Below are 23,645 nucleotides of genomic sequence, written 5' to 3'. Positions count from 1 at the left end.
GCAGTTTGTAGTTTGTAACTTGTCTCAAAATAAAAATTGGCCAAAAGTGCACAAAATCATAACAAACATGTAACAGAATGAACTGGTGACCAACTTTTTGCACATTGCATGAAAGTATCAAACATTATTTTTTCAACTCAGCAAGTACCTGGCTTTTATCAGCACACAGGATAATCTAGTTAGATCTTAAAGCTATTTCACGATATCTGAAACCAATCACTTGAACTGATTCTAAACCTTTTTGTTGTTTTTCAGAATGTACAATGTGGACCTGCATCCATTTTATGTTCCAAAGTTTGGTGACATTAAACCTTTCCTCTGTTCATCTGAACAAGACAATGGGATGAGGACTTGTCGTGATATCCCACCCTTCAGGGTGGATGGAAAAACCTGTTTGCTGAATGCTTCCAGTCAAACTGCTAATAGGTCATCATCTGCTGTGAATGACACCAGTGACTGTGTCAACTGGAACCAGTACTACAATGTCTGTCAAGCAGGGGACAGAAACCCTCACAAGGGTGTCGTCAATTTTGACCACATTACCTATGCGTGGATCTCCATATTCCAGGTGGGAATGGCTTTTCTATGCGTAAAATGTATTAAATGTGGATTGAATGCAGCCAGGGTTCCTTTAAGCTACAAAATATATGTATTTTTGATTTGTGAATAAAATTTTTAATTTGTTGTACCATTAAGAGTTTTGCTCGGATTGTGTTCAGATGTGTTCACTTTAAAGCATTGTTATTATTTAACATATCACCTCTCTCTCCCTCTCTCTGTCTCCAGATGTTGACACTGGAAGGATGGGCACAGATCATGTATTTTGTCATGGACACGTATTCCTACTGGGGTTTTATTTACTTTATCTTAGCTACTCTTGTAAGTGCTCACTTCTTTTAACTTCTGTTTTAATTCATAGTTTCCACCTGTGTCTCCTAGCTTGAGTAAAGTCTTAAAAACAGTGTTTAGCTTTTAATTAATAAGAGTAAATTTTGGTTGCTGTTGACTTAGCTGTCCTGAGAGCTGGTTGTTGTCTTCATTCTAAACTCTGAAACTCGACAAGATCATTAAAGTACATGACAGGGTGTTTATTTTGGTCTACATGAAACATATTCATGGTGAACTAAATAGAAGTAGTTAGTGTAAACACTAAGATTTCTACCTAAGATTGCTTTTCCTAAATTAACAAAAAATCAGAGTTTGTATTTCAGGACTTGGAATCTCTGCATTATTTTTAGTTTGAAGCCTTAAACTCTCGGGCCTGGGGCACTGGTACTACAATGAGGTTTTGTGAAAGTGTTCCTTGAGTCTTCTGTAAATTTTCTCTAAAAGCAACACTTCTCTCTTTAAACAGACAGTCTCTGTTTTTGTAATGAATATATGTGCTGTCGTCATCGCCACCAAGTTTGCTGAGAACTTGGGGAGGACGACAGAAGAGCAATGTCTCAGCAGGCAAGAAAGCACAGCTTTGGCGGAGCTGCTTCAGAAGTTCACCTTTTGGTTTCAAAGGATCTTCTGCAGACAGAACAGGTCACTTAGCGTACTGTTTTAAATAGATTATTCAAGAAATCTATAAAAAAGATATCAATACAAAAGTGATCAATCCGCTCTGATCACATTCCAGTTATTCATTCATGTTTTGTATTTTACTTTTCCGGAATCAAAACAGGGTTGCTACCATGGCCGGCAACAGTCGAACTAATATCTTGGTAAGAGCGCTCAATGCTGCTTCACGGAGCTCTGTTTCCTCACTAACAAAGTGACACATTTCTAACTCCTCTTTCTTCCAGGCCCGGGTCTGGACATCCTGTGAGGAAACCCTTAAAAAGATCCTTGAGAGTCGACTGTTTGACTGTCTCGTTTTATTTACAGTGACCATTAGTGTTATCTCCTTGGCTGTGGAGCACCATAATCAGGTGAGGACCGAAGTGTTCCTGTCAGCTTACTATTCATTCATTCTGGGGTTCAAGTGAAAGATGAGGATAAAACTTTGAGAGCTGTGTCTGTCGAGAGCTGCTCAAATTCAGGTTACTTCTCTGATGTGTTTTGGAAATGTGTGTCAGAGTGGAGAGAGAGACATCTTGAAATCTGTCCTCCATCATTAACACCATGTCATCATTGTCTGTCTGCAGCCTGAGAGGCTTACACAGGTTCTTTGGATCGCTGACATCATCTGTGGTGTTATATTCTTTGTGGAGATGATATTGAAGTTGCTGGTTTCCAAAGGGAAGTACTTCATAAATCTATACAACATCATAGACCTCGTCATCATCATCACCAGGTAATTCATAACTCCCACGGTCTGCTGCTAGCATTTAACCTGATTTGTAGAACACAAAAAAACACATTTTAACAGTGAATTGATCTGGCGCTCCCTCTTCTTCTGACCTTTGAACATGAATCTTGAAATGAGTTTGTTATATTCTTATATATGTGCCTTTATTTCTGTTTTTTCTTCAGTCTGAATGAGTTTGTTACAGGCAAACTACCAATCCTGCGGGTGCTCCGTGTGCTGCGGTTTTTGAAGCTTCTGCAGTGCATGCCGTACCTGCAGAGGAAGCTGGGGAAGCTGTTCGGAGCTGTTAAAAAGTCACCTGGCTTCTTTCTTTTCTTGCTATGCATCACCTTCAGCTTTAGGTATTTGCGCACTGAAAATACACCCAGAACTCTTCTTCCCCACTTGATAAGATGATGAAGCAAAAAGGTGCTTCAGTGTTTGAGTGACTCTGTTTCTTCTTGTTTCTCTGCAGTACTCTTGGCATGCTCCTGTTTGGTGGTAAATTCCATTTCGAGACGGTATATGGAGACATCTACTCTGCCCGGAAAAACTTTGACACCATGGAACTGGCCATGATAACTGTGTTTGAGGTAAAATTTCTGCCCCCTCTCATTTGATTATTTATTCGATACCTATAAGCTGAATATCAAGATGGATGCCTTAAAGTTGCAGTGTGTAGAAATTAGAATTTAATGACATTGAGCGTTCAGATTTTAGAATGGGCCCATCTGTTGCTGTCATCATTTACTTTAATCATCTCGATGGTCTCACAGCTGAAGAAACAACAGCAACTTGCTTTGGCTGGGTCTTCTCATGTTTTGGTTAGGTCTCCTCATGTTAATTCTTATCAAGTTGTTAATTTTCTGAAGAAATTCAGTTTTAATTTCATGTTAAAGTGGTGATTAATTGGCAGCTCTGTTGACAAATTCAAGCTATTGAGGCTTTTTATTTTTATTTTTATTTTTTACCAAAACAGCAAAGTAGAAGGAGAATAAAGAGATTAAAAAAAATAGGAAAAGGTAGTGAGGTGTCCATACGTAAACAGAGTCAGTGTCTTACATTAAACAATTTGTGTTTAATAATAATTTAATGTTTATGTTTCTGATAAATCTGTCTATACAGGTTTACACAAAGGACAGCTGGAATAGGGTGCTTTACAGCGCCATTTCTTCAACCTCCCCCTGGGCCACATTGTACTTTTTTATGATCACCATGCTGGGAAACTACGTTGTCCTTAATGTCCTCGTGGGCATGGTGATCCAGAGCTTTCGGAGCGTTCCTAAGCCAAACACAAATGTAAGGCTGATTTGGAGTTTTGTGTGTTTTCAACCATACCTGCTTTCCAAAACGAAACTGTACTTCCTGTCATTCCAGCTCCTTCCTGGCCCCGGCCCTGGGCCTAGCAGAACCCCTGTGACCATCCTAGCCCCTGACCAACACCATGCACTGCCCGACATCATTGATGTAGGATCATTGTCTGTGTTTTGTAACTATAAAGTCAATGCCTTGGCTTACCATGCACAGGTGACTGATGTGTTTCTTCTGATCCTTCCAGGAGTCTCTGACCTTCATTGAAAGGATTGTTCGCTGGTTCAGAAACCACATGGACTGGTCTCTTTTCATGTTGTCCCCACGTAACAGGTACCTCTTTCATTCTGATCGGATCATGTCCACATTATCGTAAACATCTCCTGCCTACAGTTTGTGATCTTGTGCTTATTTCCTATATGTTACAAACAAATAACAATAAAATTAAAGATGCAAGTCTTAGCTGTAATCTGCAAACAAATTGTGCAGCTTTTTTTTATTCTTTTGTCAGATTGATATAAAAAGGGCCAGTAAAAAGATGAACCACTTTGTTATTTCTCCTTGTTTTCATGCTTCTTAGGTGCAATTTCTGTCTGCTTTGCAGGTTTCGTGTGTTTTGCCAGCGCGTAGTCTTTCACAGCATGTTCGAGATTGTGTTCCTGGTATTAATTTTCTTAAGCTATATCCCACTTATTATAGAGAGGCCAGGAATAAACCCTCAAAGCATGGTGAGATACATGGTTATATTTCTACTAGTAAATCAAACAATTAAATATTTATTAATAATAACTTTAGTTCTTCTTTAGGGATCTGTCTCTAGAAATAATCACACAAACACAATACTTTGTGAATTTCCCTGTAACTTATATTTGAATTGACTTTGTCCCTCAGGAGCGATTTTTCCTAAAGGTGTCCAACTACACATTTTCTGCTGTCTTCCTGGTCGAGATGCTTTTAAAGGTGAACGTTGTAGACTCTCACCTATATAATCAAATTCAGACTGAGATAAAGTAATCCTGGTGTTTCCATACCTAGCAGATTGCAGGAGTGTTTAATTAAAGTTATGATGCCACAGATGAATCATTTCATTAGCTGCATTTCCATTACACCTTTTTGCAAAATAAAATTTTCTGAGATTTCAATGACGAACAATTGCTCCTTGCCAGTGTTTCTACTACGTCTAGAACTGCACATAACTTGAGTAAAGTAATACGTAACATCCGTCTGGATGCTGCACTGGTGATGATGCTGATTCATGAACATTAGTGTTTTTATTTACTGGTCAAACTGTCGGCCTTGACCGTGCCAACTGAAAACAGGCAGGAACAAAACACTGAATAAAAATATGAACACAATATGAACATTAGAGTGCGTATGTGTGGCAGTGGACATGTACGAGTGACTGTTAGGAGAGGATCGTGGCTGAGGAGGAGAGGGAGGTTATGACATGACATGTTTTTGTGAAAAAGGTGTTTCCATTGCACTTTTGTGATAAACTTCAGAATTATGAGAAACCACCTCATGAGAATGTAAAACCTTTTTATCAAAATTTGAGAGGTTTCTGGAAATTTTGGTGTTTGCATTGCCATTTTTATTGGACTATTTACATTTCGCACAATTCTAGATGTCATGGAAACACAGCTATCGTTGCTCTACCTCCAGGTTTTTGCCATGGGCTTGTTCTTTGGGAAAGACAGCTACTCCCGCTCTGGGTGGAACATCATGGACGGTTTGCTGGTGATCCTATCTTTGGTCCACATCTGCATCTCCCTGGTTGGTACAAGTGAACCAACAGTGCTGAGCACCCTCAGAGTTTTTCGTGTGCTGCGCATGCTACGATCTCTGAGGTACATCCAGAATACTTCGGTTCATGTTTGTTAAATCTTTGGAACAGGTTGAGTTTAATACTCTTGTATGTAGGAGGACTAGCAGCATCTTTTGTCTGATGGTGTTTTTGTGTTTCAGGTTGATCAAGCGAGCCCCCAGACTAAAGCTGGCTGTGGAAGCTCTACAGGCCTCCATTAAACCCATCAGTAGCGTAGTTCTCATGTGCGCTGCATGGCTCCTCTTTTACGCCACGCTTGGGGTGCAGGTAACATGAGGACACACACTTACATCGACACAGCTTTTACTTTGCCAGTTAATGTTTTTTTTTTTTAAGTAATAGCCAATACCTGTGCTTGTGAGGCTCCTAATTCTTTACTGACGGCATATCCAATCATAATGTGTTTTTGATATGAATTGAATCCATCTATAACATGGTACTGACTGAAATAACTTTATATATTGGAAGTCTAACGTTCAAGGGATAATACATGCTGTTATAAAACCGTTTTATGCATCCAAAAAAAAAAACAGCATGAAGTTGGTGACATATATATATCAGTTGACCTCTCCTCTGGACAGCCTGCTTTGTGATTGAAGTAAAATTGTAACTTAAAACGACTTGAAGGTTTGAGCAGAAATACCTTTACTCTTGTCACAATCATTCAATCTCTGTCTTTTCTTCTCCTGAATTTTTGTAAACAAGTTATTCAAGGGGAAATTCTTCCACTGCCTGGGTCAGGACATAACAAACATCACCACCAAAAGCGACTGCCTCACAGCTGGCTATAAATGGGTCCGAAAGCCATTCAACTTTGACAACACCCCTCAGGTATGGAAATGATTTATTAGAGGACAGATGTATATTCGCTGTTTTACATATTTACATATTTACATGCACAGTGTAAAGTTTAAATGGTCTCCTTTTAGTATTTTGCATCAAATATAAAATCATTTCAAGCTTCATGTCTGTATAAAAGTGTTTCCAGTATTTTTAAACCTGATTTTCATTCAAATAGCTGGATTGGAGTGAAATTTGCACATCTTCACTCTCAGCTTTTGCTAATTATGGGTTCCTAAGTTGTTTCTATTCATATCTCCAGGCTATGCTGTCCTTGTTTGTGATGTTCTCCAGGAGTGGCTGGATGACTATCATGTACGATGGGCTGGATGCAGTCGGAGTAGACCTACAGGTAGTATTGGTCCCAGTTCCCTGTTATGGCAGGGAATCAATGCATCAAAAGCTGAAGTTGCATGAGTTTGTTTATTAATATTCAAATACATACCAGCTGGATAACAAACCTGACCATCCTCTCTGCTCCTCTTCCTCAGCCTATAAAAGATTACAATGATTGGATGCACCTGTATTTCATTTCCTTCATGGTCGTGAACTTCCTCCTCCTGGACATGTTCATTGGCGTAATGGTGGAGACCTTCCGTGAGTGTCACCGAGAGCAAAGAAGAGGGGATGAGGCAGGAGATGAACAACAGCAGCACAGAGGTAACAAATGAGAGTGATGATGAGTTGGGAGAAGCCTTCTTTTAATTTCTCCCTCAGAATATTATAATCTGTATTTTACTTACTGTGAAGTTCAAGAGCCTGAGGACACCCAGTACTTTTCAAACTACCCCTGGCTGCGTCGACGGATCCACACTCTGTGCACCAGTAGATTTATGGAGTTGTTTACTGCAAATGTTGTTTTTGTCAGTACCATTTTTATGGGTCTGGAACATTACAACCAGCCTCATGTAAGACACACACACACCTACACTCACACACACAGGTATTTAAAGTCTCTGCAAGTGGTGCAGTTTAAGCTGATAGTGTCTTTTTTTTTCAGTATGTTGGTCTGATAGTACAGTGTTCCTTTGGAGTCTTCACGGTCATCCTCATCATTGAGGTCCTGCTCAGACTTGTGGCTTTTGGTGTCCTGAGGTTCATGACAGACGGGTAACACTTGAATGAATCCGCTCCTTTGTTCCAGCGTTTCAGATTGTGTTATTTCCTAACGTGGAACCTTTGTGTGTTTGTGCTCAGATGGAATCTGCTGGACCTCCTTGTTGTCTTGTTTTCCCTGCTCAAAGTCATCTTCCACCAGCTGAATATGTCCAGGATAATTCCAATCAATCCCGGCCTCTTTAGGGTCTTTCGACTGCTCAGGCTGTCACAAGGTAAACACACTTAAGAGTAGAAAATGTCAATTAGTGTGTGCATGTAAGAGCTTGTGGCGTGCTGTTTGATTCTTCACATTTAAATCTTCCGAAAGAAGAAACTCATGCATGTTACTCTATTCCTCTGTAGTACTAAGGAACAAAAGGGCTCGAATTCTTCTGAGTACAGTTCAGAAAACCATCTTACAGGTAAACACAGATGCACAGAGACACATCATTTTATGTCTTCCAGAACAAATGTGTGTTTTAAGGGGATTTTATTAGTTAGAGCTGTTAGTGTCCTCATTTCTGCAGATTCTAACCCTCAGGTAACCAACTTGGGTAAAAGTTTGAAGTAATAAGGCAGTGATTTCCTTGCAGCAGACATCCCTGATTGAAAGTTGACTTTGTTGCAGTGTTTTCACTTGGGGAATCTCATCTGCATCTTGATTCTAGGTTGGAAGCATTTGCTTCCTCTTTGTGTTTTTCTTCTGCATCTATGCTGCGCTGGGGGTGCAGCTGTTTGGCAGGCTAGGTCAGTTACATACACACACAGTTACTTACACATTTACACTTCAGCTTTCAGAGCTCATCTCATATTTAGTCAGTGTTCAGATTGTTGCCAAAGAAAGCAATAGAGCGCTTTAATAAACCTAAGGTTGTAGTTGCTTTGTTGATACCATACCTTTCCCAAGCTTGGTAAAAAAAAATGCTACAGGATATTAAATACCTGAAAAGTGATACATTTTGCATCAGTTTTGTTTGATAATGCCAGCTTGACCCAAAGACAACTGGTAGTCTTGAAGACGTTTCCCCTGGATTTAGAAAAAACTCTTTTGCTAAAATTTTCCAAAGATTTCTGCCTTCTTTGAATCAAGCTGGCTATATGGCAACTAAAAACAGCTGAGAAAGATTTTATTTTTGAACCCAACATGACCCCTGCTCAAAAAAATCAGTGTCTCTCCTTCTGATTCATTAAGTGTGCACAGAGGACTACCGGTGCCTGGGTATAAATCAGTACATCAACTTTAGGCACTTTGGAACGGCCTTGCTGGCGCTCTACCAGATCGCCACAGGAGATAACTGGAGTGGGATTCTGAAGGTATGCAAAGTCCTACACATGCTCCACACAAATGTTACCCAAACATGTAGACCTGTAGTTCAGAGGTGGAAGTGACTTGATTATATTTACCCAATTAGTGTTGAACTTCCTTTCCTTTGACTAAGCATTCCACCTATGTGCCAGCCCCTGAACCTTACCCTTTGTCTTTTTAGGACACACTGAAGGAATGTCCTCCAGATGCATATATCTGTTCGAACTTCCTGAGCTGGGTCACCCCGATCTACTTCATCAGCTTTGTGGTGATGGCCCAGTTCACGCTGCTCAACCTGGTGATCGCAGCCATCATGCAGGCTTTGGAGGACAGCACCCAGGTGCAGCCCCTTTAATGAAAGAGATTTCAAAACTATGTTCTATACAGTCAAAGGAAGCTCATTAACTTCTGTCTTCCCCAGGATAACAGAGAGCAAGCAAACCGGATCAGCCAGAGCTAGAGAAACCATTGTGATGAGGAGGCCTGCGTGATCAGGATGCCAAGCGACTGAAGCCTTACTGTAAATTCAGACCAGAAGCATCTAATTCGCTTGTCAACGCTCTGGCCGCTCTCATCCCGCTGCTTGGCAGTTAAAAACACACGGAAGCACGCAGGCAGGGGAAGCCCTGCGAGCGGCCGAAGGGGCGGGGGTTACAAGCTGCGGTGCAGATGTGTCACCTTGGGAGGATCAGCTGTGCTCTGGATGAAAACATTGATTGCACAAATATTTTACAAATAAACACTCCTAATCAATCTAATGTCAGATATCTTTTTCCAAGAGTCAGTCTTTTTTTTTAAATGTCCCTGTAGATAAACAGAGACACATCATACAGCTCCGGGAAGCCGAACACAGCAATAATAAGTTTGTCCTCCATTGTTTACCCTCGTTCTCCCCCTCAAAATCTTCCGCCAGGGAATACAGATCGGCCTGTCATTGGCTGACGCCTCGTTCGAGCTGCTGCTCATTTGCACAATTGAGTTTCTCCCAACTTTAGCGCATCGCTCGCAACGTGACGCTCGTGATCGCTGCCGCCTCGAACGCCCCTCGACGCCGGCGATCATAGAAAATGAATGGAGGCTACACGCCGCCGACGCTCAGACCGCTTCTGATGTGAGTGCACAGTCAAGCAGCGCGATGAGAGCGGCCAGAACGTCGACAAGCGAATTTGACGCTTCTGGTGTGAGTGTACGGTGAGTGCACAGTTACTGCTTCAGTCGCTTAATTCTTCTGACCCCTCTCATTTAAACATATGCTAGTTAAGGAGCTTTTTCCACCACAGCGATGGCGCCTCGTCAACTTCCAGTGTTTCTTTTTTTAAAAAAGGGGTTTGGACAGCAAACATTGTAATTGGGGGATGACCCACTCTCTCTGTTCCTGGAGGAGATTAGGAGTAAACTAGTGCTGTCAAGGCCAAATATATATTGTAAAATATATCAGACTAATCTATGTGTATTTAAGCACAAGTGATACTACCTGTGTAAAGACCTAAGACCTGAAATGTGTTCATACTAGAATCAACAAAGAATAAAAGAAACAAAAATACAAGTTTTTTTTTATTAAAACACTGAAAGAGGCTGACCATGTACTGACCAAACACTGACACTGCAGTTGTACTAAACAGTGAGAAAATAACGTTTTTCACCAAAACTTTACAGCAGTCACATTAGTAATTTTTTTTTTTGCTCAATCAAATCATAGGCTTTAACCAGTGCTGTACACAGTTTACACATTTAGGACACGGCTATTTCAATCAAAGGAAAATTCAGCTCTATGTCATCACCTCGACCTTCAAGTTGTATTTTTTGTTTACTTAAAAAAGTGACCATGTGCCAGCTAGCAGCCTAAAAGAAGTTTCCATCTGAGATTTGCTGCAAACAGTCATCTTGATATATCAGCTCAGATTATGTAAGGACCTTGATATAAAAGTATTACTTGTGCCTTTCTTGCATATGCTCCAGTTTACAAAAGAGGAAAGCCTGTTGAATAAATGACATTCAACCATTCTGCCACACATTCACTGAACAGTCTAATTCATGACACCTTGAGGACCATCGATTGTAAACAAAAGTTTGACACTTAAAAAAGTAAGCACTTCTTACTCTCCTAAGTGGTTTATAAATAGATTTTTAAATCACAAGCAGCGATCACAGCCACTGTGCTGCTGTCCCAAATCAGTACCAGTGTAATATGCTGCTGCTAAATAAATTAACAATAAATAAAATACAAAAGACAAAATGCCTTACATTAAAAGAAATCTTGACATCAAAGCAGGGTAAAAAAAGTGTTTCTTTTTTAACACTTAAATATCCTCAAAGGTTTTTCAGAGTAATAAAACTTAACTTTTATAACAGAAGAAAGAACATACAGGGAGAATAGGCCACATATGTGCTTCATATGCAGTATGAGGAGCCAAACAGGGTAAATAGCTGGAAAGAACACAAGGTTTATCTTGAACTTTTAACAAGGTTTATCTTGTCTTTCAACGAATAAGTTAAATCTCCATCCAGGAGATTGTAGCTGGTTTGGGATCAGACTACTGGTGTCTGAAAAGCTTCCATCAGTGACAACTTTGAGGATTTTTATGAATCCTTTTTTCCCAAACTACCCCAGTGTGGTGGTGTGAAATGAAATGTTCAGCAGTGTGCAACTTTTGAACACTTTTTACAGCAAAGACTTTTCATAAATGAGGTGACTTATGTCAGTGAGCTGGCTGATCCTCTGTGTGTGCAAAAAGTAGTGCAAAAACCCTACTATGTGCACCCCAGAATAAGCAGAGCAAGACAGCAGGGGTGCCAAGATATATGCAAGTCAAAAGTTCCTCATAAAAGCTTTGAGGGGGACACTTGCCAGATTCTTTTTCATTTGTGCCATTTTTTTATATTCAGAGTTGAATTACTGGCTGCAAAAATGTAATGCTTTTCAGAACCACATGCTAGAGGAAAATACAACACAAGTGTAATGCAAATGTCTGTCTTCTGTACAGACCACAGTAAATCAGGATTAAGGTACAAAAAAAGGGTCAAACCAGGACAAAATTGCCACAGATTCATTTTGAAGCATATCTGTAGATTTGAAGTAATGTATTACTTGTCTTACATTAACCCCACATTCCTAATAGTCAAGCTTTAAGCTCATTATACCCAAACTTCTGGGTACTGATGGAAAATCTGACAATAATTGAAGTAGTTTCTATTTGCTGCAGCATTAAAGAAAGGCAAGACAGTAAGCTCACTCCTGGCCTGGACTCACTTCATTTACATGAAGAAAAACGTAGTTGCTGTTTTTTTTATTTTAAACCAATAGCTAAATGGTTTTCCAAATCTGAAATGTGTTTGCTAACAGTTTTAAGGCATTTATTCTAGTGTCTGGGACCCATTAAGGAACTTTAAATCTTATTCCAACAGAGACCTGTTTTAAAAAGAAGTGTGATATGAAACAGCGAGAAATTGAGTCTCATGAAAGGACAATATTCAAGGGATGCCATCTTTCCTTTGGCAGCACTGTGAGGGGGGAACACCCCAGTCATACACGTAGGACAGCCGCAGCTTAACTTCCTCTTTACAGAGCCTGCCATCACGCTGTAGAGTCTGGTGTTTTTCCAACATGTCTTCCAAACTTTGCTTGTGGGTCACCAAGTATTTGTTGTTGCAACCGCGTGATTTGTATTCTGTGTCAAAGCGTGGGTCATGTGTCCTCCTAACATCCACCGGTGCCAGCCAGGCACCTAGTGACACATCCTCACTCTGCCATGTCTTTAAGTATCCAGCATTGATGTGAATATAATGTACCAGGTCTGCTGAGAGAATGTACCCCCCGCCCAGCGCGTAGGGCAGGTAGTAGTCGCAGAGCTCCCAAGAGCTTTCCCTCCACTTACCAGCTGTTTTCACACGCCCTCTCCCTGAAAAGAAGCCCCAGTACAATCGGCTGGGCTCTTTCGCCTTCAGCTCCTCCTTCAAGAGGTCCAAGCGAGCAAATGTGTCATCATCTGCTTTGAGAACAAACTTGAATTCGACATTCTGGTCCAGCCAGGAGTACATGTGTAGCAGCTTGAGAGTCAAGTTCTCATACGAATCTCTCAAGTCTGGCAGTAGGAGCAGGTCCTTGTGCCGCCCCTGCTCTGTGTTCAAGTTCTGAAGGTCCTCACTGGGAAGCCCCTGAGTTCCCACGACAAACATTGCCAGAACATCAGAGTCCCGCTTGGCCAACCAGGTGCTGCGGATAATACTCCTTCTTTCTGTGTACTTTGGTCCAGTTGTAATGAGGATCACTAGCAATGCAGACAAGTCTTTGGATGCGGAGAGGGGGTTATGATGCTCCTGATTTGAATGCAATACATTAACTCGAGGGGCTAGACCTGGAGGATCCTGGTGGCCCTGTTTCAGAGTTTCTGATGTGCATTTGGCCAAGAAGACCAGAACTACAGCAAAGCTGCACACAATGGCAATGACTAGGGCTGTCTTGTGGCGGCACACAAGACGCAACAGATGCATGGCTTTTGACCTGTGGGGGTAAAACAAACATATAAATAAGGATTGGTATTGATGCATTTCTGCAGGTATAATCGTACAACTTATATCAGAAGGCCGTATGGGGAGAAAAAGGTTTGATATCCAGAGGACAAATTTGAATTTTGAGTTTCTCATTTAGTCATAAATGAGTCTAGAAGTTTGATAGGGAGGGCAATAATAAGTATGTTGCGCTGTAGTCTAATACTTACTATACTGATCACCCCAGGTTGTTCTGGGGCTGAATTCACAAAGTATGATGTACACGCAGAAAATTTTCAAAAGAATCCTGTATAACATCTTGAACGTCTTGTGTTAGTTGTGTCCGTGCTTTACATTGAGCTTAACACGTCCAGTTCCCGAATTTGAAGTCTACTAGTAAAGGAAAAACTCTACGTTTGGATCACATACTTTACATAGGATTAGACTCCAACAAACAAGTCTCGGCTGCTCACCCATCACGGTAGCAGCCATAGATATAGTACCATCGTTTTTATATGCTTGAAGGTTTAAGTGAAACGTGAAATGTGTCGCATCATTTTTTTTCTATTCAGTAATAAATAAAAGAAGTAGTTGTGAGTTACCTCAGATAATTCAGAGTACCAGTCCCGTGGGTGATGTAGCCAAAGCGGGCCACAGACAGTAGCAGGGCTAACGTTAGCTACCGCGATAAGAGCCTATGCGCATTTGGTCGGCTCATTCCAATGAATGTAAACATGCCCGAGTCGTTCATATTGATTCAAACGAAAGATGAAAACCTCAACATTAATGGTGGTTAGCCTACTTGGAAAGACTCATCAGTCATCAGGTGATTTAGCCAGATATAACCGTATTCATCTTTAATGCCTCCGTTAAACTGAAGCCCAATCAGTTCTGCGATGACGTAGCGGAAACGGAAGTGTGGCCCTTGGCTGAATTGACTGAAATGTAATAATTTAGGATGGTTGCTGCCAACCGCCATAAAATTCCAACGAAGTACAAGAAGAAAATGAAATCTAAATTTATTTTCTTGTCGGAAAAAAATGTTTTTTGTTTTTTTTTAAGTTCCAGATATTTTCAAATGATAATCATACACAGAGCCCTCTACACAATACTCAAAGATGATGATATTACGAAACTTATGGTTTACACAAACAACTCGACGCTTTGCTTTTGACGTTTTGAACTTGAGCAAAATGAAAAAAATGAAGGATGTCATCATCACATGTGAGTTAATAATATTTTTATAAGAGAATGTAGCACTGAAAGGACTCGAGGATGCGCTTTTTTAAGTTGAACATCCGAAACATTTCCTGCCTTACAAAATAAAGCCTTGAAAGTCACTCACCTGCCAGTGTGTGTGTGTGTGTGTGTGTGTGTGTGTGTGTGTGTGTGTGTGTGTGTGTGTGTGTGTGTGTGTGTGTGTGTGTGTGTGTGTGTGTGTGTGTGTGTGTGTGAGAAGTAAATTGTTGGGAGCAGTTTTATTTTGAAAAAACATGGGCGGAAGTTCAACCTCTCACTGTATGTGTGTCCAGACGAAAGGCGTTAGTCGTTAGCTAGTACAATAATGGCCTAACCGTAGTAAACCCCAAGCACGTTAGGTGGAATCAATTCGAAATTTGATACGTTAACAGAATCGAGCATGTAACCTTCTGGGTTAATGAATTTGACATCTACAGCATATCTTTGAAACGTCAACAGACCCAGGCTGCTCAGCTGCTAACTGGTAGAAACGCTGGTCCAGGAGGACAGTGGGGAGCAATGACGGCGAGGAGAAGCAGCCGACATCCTCGGACATACCCAGTTTTGCTCGTCCTTTTTTTGCTTACTTTGGGTGTGCAGTTGGTGAGAACATCATCTGAATTTGATCCCTATAAAATCTTGGGTGTCAGCAGGAGTGCGAGTCAAGCAGAAATCAAGAGGGCTTACAAGAATCTGGCAAAGGAATGGTGAGTGACTGACAGCTGGTCCCTCCAACCGGCCGTGGCATTTTAGCTATGGCAGATGGTCCTATTCCCTTGCATGTCATACATTTTATATTCTGTATAACACCTATGACACAACATGGTTTGTAATGCCAAATGTCGTCTTTTTCAGGCATCCAGACAAAAACAAGGACCCCAAAGCTGAGGATATGTTCATCAAGGTTTCCAAGTCATACGAGGTAGATACGGACAAAAACAGTTATATATATATACATATGTGGCCTTTTCTGCCTGATCCACTCCCTGTCTGTTATCATCCCATCAGTGATTGTGTCCTCTCTCCTTATTACAGATTTTGTCAAATGAGGAACGAAGGTCCAACTTTGACCGCTATGGACAGATGGATGAAAACCAGCCCTTTGGACAGTCTCAGCACCATGGTTTCCGCAGCTTCCACAATAGCTTCTACTTTGATGAGTCGTTTTTCCATTTTCCCAGGTACTTTCCTTATTGGTCTATTTTTGTTGTCTTTCGTCAGGATCAGTAAACTTTTGGTCAGCTTTGTTTTGTAAACACTCAGGTTTCTTTTTTTCTTGTCCAGTCCAGGGTTTTGTTTTGGCTCCTCCTCGTGCTTTCTTCCTGTTTACTCTTTGATCATAATCCTCTATCACTGATTTATTGTCCTTGTTTATTATCCATTCCCATGGTTCAGCTACTTTTTTCAAACTTTCATCATAGACTCCTGACACACTGACTCAAATATTGCATGCTCTGTCTTCTTAAAACATTTTTGTCCTACTGGATGAGTAAAAAATAATCACTTGAAATGGATGTCATAGCCAGAATTGAGCCATATACTTTGACTTTTATTGCAGATCACACATATTTTGAGAGAAATCTTTCATATGTTTTTCTCTTGTTGTCACTAGATGTCTCAACAGCGGGTCTTAAGATTTAGAGCTGAACAGATAGGACAGTCAAAGATGGTTTTCTCTCAAGTTGTGCCCTAGCAGTAGTGCACCCTGTAGACAGCAGCTATAAAAAGACTCATTGGCTTGTTTCTGATCCTCTTCCAGGTCCAGGGACTTTGCAGACAGCAAGTACCTGCTACACCACGCACAGTTTAACAGCGATGTCCTCCCAGACAGCCACAAGAGGCCATACCTCATCAAAGTGACCTCTGAGTGGTGCTTTGCATGCATCCACATTGAGCCTGTGTGGAAGGAGACAGTACAGGAGCTGGAGCCTCTGGGTAATCTGCTCTTACTACACCTCCTACACACATATTTCAAGTCTGGTCTGAGTGGACAAACACAACTGCTGGTCTAAACTCAGGTTTATGCATCTTTTCTGGATCCATTCAGTCCATTAGACAGACAATCCCACATCCTCTGAAAAACTTTCCAAAAGTCATTGGGTGAAATACAGAACAAGGTCAACAATATCATTTTTATCTGTTTGATTTTACTGCTCATCTCTAAGCTGTGAATTTGAAGAGTATCACTTTTGACTTTGATTAACTAAATTTATATATTTTTTATTGTCTTTATTTTTTGTGTGATTATTATTTGAAAGTTAAAAAACTGAGGTACAGTTTACAAACTGAAGTGTCCATAGTTTGAAGTCATATTTGTCCTCTCCTAAAAGAACACAGAAACCTTCATCCTATGTGTCAAATTATATTTATTTACCTATTTATTTAACCAGGTATTGGCATTGGTATCGTGGATCTGGGCTATGAGCGTCGCCTTGCCAACCAGCTGGGTGCTCACCGCGCTCCCTCCATCATCGGGCTGGTGAATGGCAGGGTGACCTTCTTCCACCAGGCTGTGGTTCGAGACCATCTGCGACAGTTTATAGAAGACCTGCTGCCCCAGAAACTGGTGGAAAAGGTAAACACACATGACATTCTGCTGCATGTGTTATGTCTTAAAGAAAAACTCATCACAAACTGGTTCTCAAATATTCCAGCACTGTGTTGTTTCTTGGCGTCAGGTTATGAGGGAAAAAGAAGAACAGTTAAAAATGACGATTTGTTATGGGTTCAGTTTGTTATGTTCAAGTCAATGCAGTTCATCTACTTCTGGTATGTGAGGACTGCAGCTTTCTGCTTTCAACATATCTAATGTTACAAACCTGTGAGAGTGACACCTAATGAAGACATCATGATAGTCTTAAAAAGATTTGGAAACAAATGGTAACAGGCACACATGGAAGAAACTGATTAAGACAATAATGCTGTTGGGCATAAAAATTATCTTCAGGCCCGATGAAGTTAATATTGATATATATGATTAATATTGATATATGCAATTGTACGATCAGTACAGTGTATATGCAATGAGAAAACTATAATTAACTTACCACTGTTGTTTTTCCAGGTCACTGACAACAACTACCAAGCTTTTCTGAATAACTGGCATTCTGAAAATAAGCCCAGCATTCTCTTGTTTGACCTCGTCCCCTTTGCGTCCTTAATGTACAAAGTAAGTTGTGTGTTTACAGATGCACTTGCATCTTTTTTTGCTGGAAAAGAAAATTCTAAATAACCAATATCTTAGTTTTTTCTCCTGTGTTACCCATATTTGTATTCCCAGTGTTGTCTAATGCACTGGGACTTCTGTTTTATTAACCCCTATTGGCAACAAGATGCAACTAAAACCAAAGGTTACTGTGTGCAGAGTTCAGGGTTAAGCTGAAATATTGAGATAAAAAGTGAAATGAGTGAAAAAGGATCTCATCTTTCTACGTCCACATTCCAGTTAACAGCATTTGCCTTCAGAGACTATGTGCGCTTTGGCTACGTGGATCAGGGTGACACACAGAACAATCGAATACTGCTTCAGTTCAACATAAACACTTACGCCCCCACCATGCTGCTGTTCAAAGAAGACACAGAGAAGCCCGTGGACATCATACAGGTACGTCCATGGCAGCTTGCAGACCTGGCATCATTCTTCAAAGTTTAATGTTTTTAATTTCAGTTTCAGTTTTCACTTTGAGCAAATTGTTCCAGCGTATTCAGTATTCATGCTTCACAGCATCTCCTTCTTTCTCTCTTTCAGGCCAGAGGGATGAAGCGACAGATCATGGATGAGTTTGTCTCCAATAACAAGTTCCTGCAGGTCCCACGGCTGGTCAACCAGCAACTCTTTGACGAGCTCTGTCCTGTTAAGCAGTTTCATCGTCGGAGGAAGTAAGATATTTTACAACCAACGTCTTAGCCTCAGGATCTGTTGTTAATATCTTGCTGAAATTTAACTTTTGTGTAGTAAGATAATGCATCATCATCATCGCTTTTCTCTTGTGTTCTCCCACTGATGCTGTAACACAAAAAGAGTAAGATGGACTAAGCTATGGCAAATGGAATCAAAATCCTTTGAGCCACATTTGTCGCTGTAAATGGTGAACTAACTCTGTGATGTTTGCAGGTATTGTGTGCTGCTGATCACAGGGGAGGATCAAGCCCTCCTCCAAGGCAACAAGGCCTTCCTGGACTTTGCCTCCATGAACAGTAAAGAGGTGCTGCGGTTTGCATACGTTTACCAGCGACACCAGCAGCCTCTCTGTCAGGCTCTGCTCCATAATCAAGCAGCTCTTCAGCCTCAGGTTTGTGTGGTGATAAAAACTCTCTGGCAAGCATTTCATTCTAACAGTGCTGGACTTTTTCACCATCCCATAAAAACTCACACTGGAGACGTTTGAAGGCAGATGATCTTTTTTTTAACATATAGAATTTGATGTGTGTCAGATTACTGATATGATTAAATCTCAACCCTGCACAGCTTCACCCTAAAAATGATTCTTTTATATCATTTTAGGTTGTGATACTTGAAAGGAGGAGCCAGGCTGGCAGAGTCCTCTTCCGTTCTGTGAGTGGTGGCTGGAACGGCAGCGAAGAAGATAAGTACCATCTTCATGAACAGCTGGAGCTCCTTCAGAAAGACCCCACCTACCTGACCTCAGACACCACCCTGCCTGAACTGAACAATGAGATGGCTCCAGTAAGTCATACAGACACATGCTCAGGCTGTGGTTAAAACACATCAAATGAAAGAGTGATGTTATTTTTTTCTTTCTCATTTTATGCTTCATAGATATTTATTATCCAGTGGATAAATGCTGCCTATGATTACATCCTACAAGTATATGATGACCTTCTCTACTCAAACTGGTAAGATGATGTTTTCCTAAAGCAATCTCCAGCATTACTGTACTGCAAAGACAAAGGAGTGTTTGCTTCTTCTCTGAAACCTTTCACTCATAACATGTCCTCCCTTTAAAGGCGAGAAATGATGCCCATCCTGTCACTCATCTTCTCAGCCCTCTTCATTCTTTTTGGCACTGTCATCATTCAGGCTTTCAGGTGAGACAAACAGTTGCCATTCGCAATTTGAATGGCTTGTTTAAGTTGTGATTATGACTCCAGCTAGGCCACATGTCATCAGCTTTTTTCCCTTCTATTTCTTAATGTCCTGTTTGTAGTGAACCAGGCGAGAGCAAACCTAGACAACCAAAGCCCAAGGAGCAACCACAAACTGAGGATGATGCCTCCAGCAGAGCTAATACCACAAGGTAATGTAGTGAAGGGGAGTAACCAGAAGATGGAGGCAGAGTGCTATGGTCTTTGCACACTGAGTCAGTTTTTTCTGATACATTTTTTAGATCTGTAATCTGAAAAAAAAAACTCACGCACAGACACCTTGCACACTGGTTCCGTTTATTTTGTATCAATTGTGAAATTTTGCAGTATAAGAAAAATGGAATCATCAAGCAGTGATCAAGCAATTGATGGCGTATACACGCACAGAGACACACTGTCCCACACACACACACACACACACACACATACACACACACACACACACACACACACACGTTTTCACTCATCATTTAAACATCCCCCAAAATGTGTAGAGAAAATGTATCCGAAAATGGGAAAATATGAGCCTGCAGCATCTCTGAAGAGTCAAACTACCCAAGAAACGAGCTGGGCGGATGTGAAAAAAACGCAAATAATTGAACCTGTTCCAAAAAAATAATGACGGACGAAAGTTTAGGGGCGAGTGTGCAAACATGATTGACATAACATGAGATCCAATTTATTTTTTAACATGTATACGTTTTGGACAAAAAAAAGGACTCAGTGTGCAAAGGCCTTAAATGCCACAGTATTTTACTTTCTCACAGTGGTCTTTATTTAACAAATGAGCTAATGTGTGAAAAGTAGGTGTATGGTCAAGCTATTCAGTGAAACACACTGAATGATGTTCCGTATTCAATTTTACACACAAATGGCTATGCCTCCATCCAACAGGACCAGGAGTGTGGTTTGTTTATTCTACTTTTTAGTCATTTTTCAGGTCTTCTGTGCCTGTATTGAGAGAGGACTGTACAGTCAGAGACACATAGAGCAGGAAACGGGACGAGAATGGTGTGTGTGTGTGTGTGTGTGTGTGACATGCAGGATAGAGGCCGCAGGTTGGATTTGAACCAGGGCCGACCGCTCGAGGGCTAGCCTCATGAGACCCACGACCTAACCGCTAGTCCATACTTGCGCCCCAGTTTATTCAAATGAATGCATACTTTTAGCTGTAGAAGCAGAAATTCTGTTATTAGTCATAAAAAAATGATGAGTCAGTAGTGTAGCATGAAATTTGTGTTTTTCCAAACAAACCTGAGGTGTGATTTGTAGGAGGTAAACAAATCTGTGGAGGATGTAGCTGATATTAAACACACAGCCAACTGTTTATGTTTATCTACAGCTGCCTTATGTACACTTTTACCTTCACAGCTTCTTTTTTTCTACCTCTGCTGAGAGAAATTTTAATTCATGATGTGTCAGTCTCTTCTGTGAAAGTATGAGCAATCAAAAGGAGTACCAGATCTTCATTTGCTTTTAAAAAAAAGCATTCATTGGCAAGAGTCCTTACTTCAGGAAAACCCTGCACAGCTCCAATATTTACAATTTTTGGACATCGTTGTATCATAAGTAATTGAACGTTTTAACTTGGTTTTGATTATTTACCATCACATGTGAGAAACGTTGTGCTGCATCTGATAATCGACTTTATACAATATACAGTTAAAAACCAGATTATTTTTAAATGTGGATAAAACTTAAGAGTTTTGGGCCTTGGTGGCATTAGAGATAGCTGCAGTCTTTTTCATGCAAACACTGATACAAATAGTGTTGGGAGTATTCTAAATGATGTAGTAAGATCATATACTAGTGGATAAACTTTGTCTGGGTACCATGTAACCATCTTTGGCATTGTTTCCTTCTAATTTTTCTTTTCTTAATGTACCATTAACCAAAACCGCAACAAAATGTCATCCAAATCTGTTTTGTTTTTCTCTTTGATCTATGCAGCCGTCCCCCAAAGAAAGATTTTGTGGAAGTGACCGAGCTGACAGACCTCACATACACCAGCAACCTGGTTAAGCTGAGACCCGGACACATAAACGTTGTTCTTGTGCTCACTAATGCCTCCAAGACAGCATTACTCAGGAAATTTGCCAAGGAGGTGTTCTCCTTCTCTGGGTAAGTGTCAGCACAGTAGGATATTTTTCAATTCTCTGTGTAAGATGCACCTCGTGACTCTGAACCTCTTCTACAGGACTCAAAACCTCCACTTCTCCTTCCTCAATGCCGATAAACACCGCCACTGGATGCCATTTCTCCTTCACTCAACTTCTGCCATGCAGGATCAAGGAGAGGATGAGGAATCTTCAGATTACTCTGGCTATGTACTGGCTTTGAATGGCCACAAGAAATACTTCTGCCTCTTTAGACCTGTCTTCACAGGGGACGATCCCAACGACTCCTCATCAGACGCCTCATTCTCCTCTGACAGTAGAAGAAAATCAAGGTCCAGGTCCAGATCCAGCTCCCACTCTAGATCCAGGTCCCATTCCAGGGAGGATGGAGCCGTAGGGAAGAAAGGCTCTGGTAGGGCCACAAGCATAGACGTCCACCACAAGCTGGATAGATTAGGACTGTGGATGGAGAGGCTGATGGAGGGCACTTTGCCCAGATTACAGGTTCCTGCATGGCCCATTTTGGAGGAGGCAACAAACAACTTCTCCGCAGAGAGCTGAGGTCTCACCCACAGAGGTATGAATGGCAGCAGAAACTTTTTGTGGTCTCTACCCCTGGTTAAGTTCTTTAGCAAAAAACTTGCAGTTTCTGAAAGATGTTTAAGTTTTCTTTTGCACAGGTAGGTTGCTGCACTGATCAGTTGAAACCTGTTTACAGAATGGTGTTTATCCATTTCAGAGTGCAGAACAGTTTGAAATGTGAGGCTTAACTTTAAAATGCTACTTTTTGCATGTTTAGAGCTGCGATGAACACATGAGGCAAAGAGTTTGAGCTGCTTGAAGGAAAAGAGTAAAGCTAATTATTTCCTTTATGTTAGAGCTTCCATATGAGTTTTCTTTAACCTCTACACAGACAGGAGGTACATTTGAGCCAGCTACATCTGTATCCTGTGTGTCTCCCACAAGCAGTCAATAAGCTTTGTGGTAAAGACATAAGCTGTGGCTTCATATCTGTGTGTGTCAAAGAGCAACTCCAGTTATATATTTTTTTCTCCTTTACTGAAGTCATGTCCCTTTCAAGTATAAGTCACACTGATCAGAATATGCACATTTTTTTCTCATCATAACGAGTCCATAAGATTTGCCTTAGTTTGTCTTTACAGCAGACACTCACCTCCCTTGACTTCCAATAAAAATCTTTCAGGTGAACAAGTTGCCCACATATGCATATGATCACATCTTCACTGAGATAAACAAGTGAAGGCTAGATGCACTGATTTCTTTCATGTTTTTTTTTTTTACTATGAGAAGTCTTTACTTGGACTTGAAGTTTTTATTTTCTTTGATTTTATATGACACACCTAGTTTAAGACTTAGATACAGAGTTTCATCGCACTGTGTGCCACAGTAATCATGAAACACTACTAACGTGTCTTAAAGTTTTAAAATTTTGGGGGTGCAATGTCAAACTTCTGCGCCTCACAGCGAGGTGCCATTTTTTTCTGCTTATGCTTGTGTGCTACAAGACAAGTTTGAATCCAGGTGGTGTTAAACAACCCCAAAGGTCACTTACCCACAAATTACAAAGCTGCCTTTATGTCTTATTTTGCAAATGTGTTTAAAAAGTTTTTTTGAATCAGGGAGAAACATTATATGCTTTTTTGTTTTGTTTGCCCCTTTAACTAATTGTTAACGTTAATGCATGAAAAGTGTAGATCTAAAGCCACTAAAAGGTAATATTAGGCAATTCACAGCTGGCAGCTTAAATGTGTCATTGCCTCTGTCTCCTCTTTTTACTCTGTAATGGATTAATTTGATTTTTCAAAAATATCTGCAGTTCACTGTAACACCTGAATTTTTTTTTTTCATTTTATGCTCTTTAAACTTTTTAAACGTCAGTATGTAATTGAAATGAACTGTAACTTATTAAAGAAAGTCCTTTTAAAATATTAATTTATTAAAATAGAAGAGCTGCTTTAATACTTATCTCAATATTTTGTGCTTCTTCAAACTATTACAGAAACAAGTCAAAACAATAAA

At 40.6% G+C, this 23,645-nt stretch overlaps 3 protein-coding genes across 3 annotated transcripts; 2 read left to right on the top strand and 1 right to left on the bottom strand.

Annotated features, from left to right (window-relative positions):
* The first annotated feature begins 1,679 nt into the window (after positions 1-1,679).
* LOC141789326 (voltage-dependent T-type calcium channel subunit alpha-1H-like) lies at positions 1,680-9,850 on the top strand. Its single transcript, XM_074668705.1, has 23 exons — positions 1,680-1,709; positions 1,791-1,916; positions 2,133-2,281; positions 2,461-2,637; positions 2,751-2,868; positions 3,401-3,574; positions 3,653-3,742; positions 3,834-3,919; positions 4,191-4,314; positions 4,478-4,546; positions 5,249-5,433; positions 5,552-5,678; positions 6,117-6,242; positions 6,514-6,603; positions 6,743-6,911; positions 7,002-7,159; positions 7,252-7,361; positions 7,449-7,582; positions 7,713-7,771; positions 8,018-8,096; positions 8,542-8,663; positions 8,837-8,995; positions 9,569-9,850. The coding sequence occupies exons 1-23, from the start codon at positions 1,680-1,682 to the stop codon at positions 9,848-9,850; spliced, it is 2,943 nt and encodes a 980-aa protein (XP_074524806.1).
* Positions 9,851-10,234: 384 nt separating this feature from the next.
* On the bottom strand, positions 10,235-14,054 carry b3galt6 (UDP-Gal:betaGal beta 1,3-galactosyltransferase polypeptide 6). Its single transcript, XM_074675167.1, has 2 exons — positions 13,746-14,054; positions 10,235-13,156 (listed from the first exon to the last, which is right to left on the bottom strand). The coding sequence occupies exon 2, from the start codon at positions 13,144-13,146 to the stop codon at positions 12,127-12,129; it is 1,020 nt and encodes a 339-aa protein (XP_074531268.1). The 5' UTR covers positions 13,147-13,156; positions 13,746-14,054; the 3' UTR covers positions 10,235-12,126.
* Positions 14,055-14,652: 598 nt separating this feature from the next.
* dnajc16l (DnaJ (Hsp40) homolog, subfamily C, member 16 like) lies at positions 14,653-23,633 on the top strand. Its single transcript, XM_074678567.1, has 15 exons — positions 14,653-15,089; positions 15,238-15,304; positions 15,418-15,563; positions 16,142-16,317; positions 16,773-16,957; positions 17,447-17,551; positions 17,828-17,986; positions 18,131-18,261; positions 18,497-18,674; positions 18,887-19,069; positions 19,163-19,239; positions 19,351-19,431; positions 19,551-19,640; positions 21,439-21,609; positions 21,686-23,633. Exons 1-15 carry the CDS (start codon positions 14,902-14,904, stop codon positions 22,164-22,166), a joined length of 2,418 nt encoding a protein of 805 aa, XP_074534668.1. The 5' UTR covers positions 14,653-14,901; the 3' UTR covers positions 22,167-23,633.
* Positions 23,634-23,645: the final 12 nt, after the last annotated feature.

The sequence above is a fragment of the Halichoeres trimaculatus genome, unplaced genomic scaffold (genome assembly GCF_033239565.1).
Source record: "Halichoeres trimaculatus isolate MK-OKI-2021-1 unplaced genomic scaffold, fHalTri1.1 fHalTri1_scaffold_1, whole genome shotgun sequence".
NCBI classification, from domain to species: domain Eukaryota; kingdom Metazoa; phylum Chordata; class Actinopteri; order Labriformes; family Labridae; genus Halichoeres; species Halichoeres trimaculatus.
The sequence above is the reverse complement of the archived record's forward strand: the minus strand, read 5'-3'. Positions and strand labels throughout refer to the sequence as shown.

Coding starts and splice junctions, on each gene's coding strand:
- LOC141789326 (XM_074668705.1), top strand. CDS start 1,680: ATGGCCGGCAACAGTCGAACTAATATCTTG. Junction 1,710..1,790: donor ACAGTCGAACTAATATCTTG/GTAAGAGCGCTC, acceptor TCTTTCTTCCAG/GCCCGGGTCTGGACATCCTG. Junction 5,679..6,116: donor ACGCCACGCTTGGGGTGCAG/GTAACATGAGGA, acceptor TTTGTAAACAAG/TTATTCAAGGGGAAATTCTT.
- b3galt6 (XM_074675167.1), bottom strand. CDS start 13,146: ATGCATCTGTTGCGTCTTGTGTGCCGCCACAAGACAGCCCTAGTCATT.
- dnajc16l (XM_074678567.1), top strand. CDS start 14,902: ATGACGGCGAGGAGAAGCAGCCGACATCCTCGGACATACCCAGTTTTG. Junction 15,090..15,237: donor AAGAATCTGGCAAAGGAATG/GTGAGTGACTGA, acceptor CGTCTTTTTCAG/GCATCCAGACAAAAACAAGG. Junction 16,958..17,446: donor CCCAGAAACTGGTGGAAAAG/GTAAACACACAT, acceptor TTGTTTTTCCAG/GTCACTGACAACAACTACCA.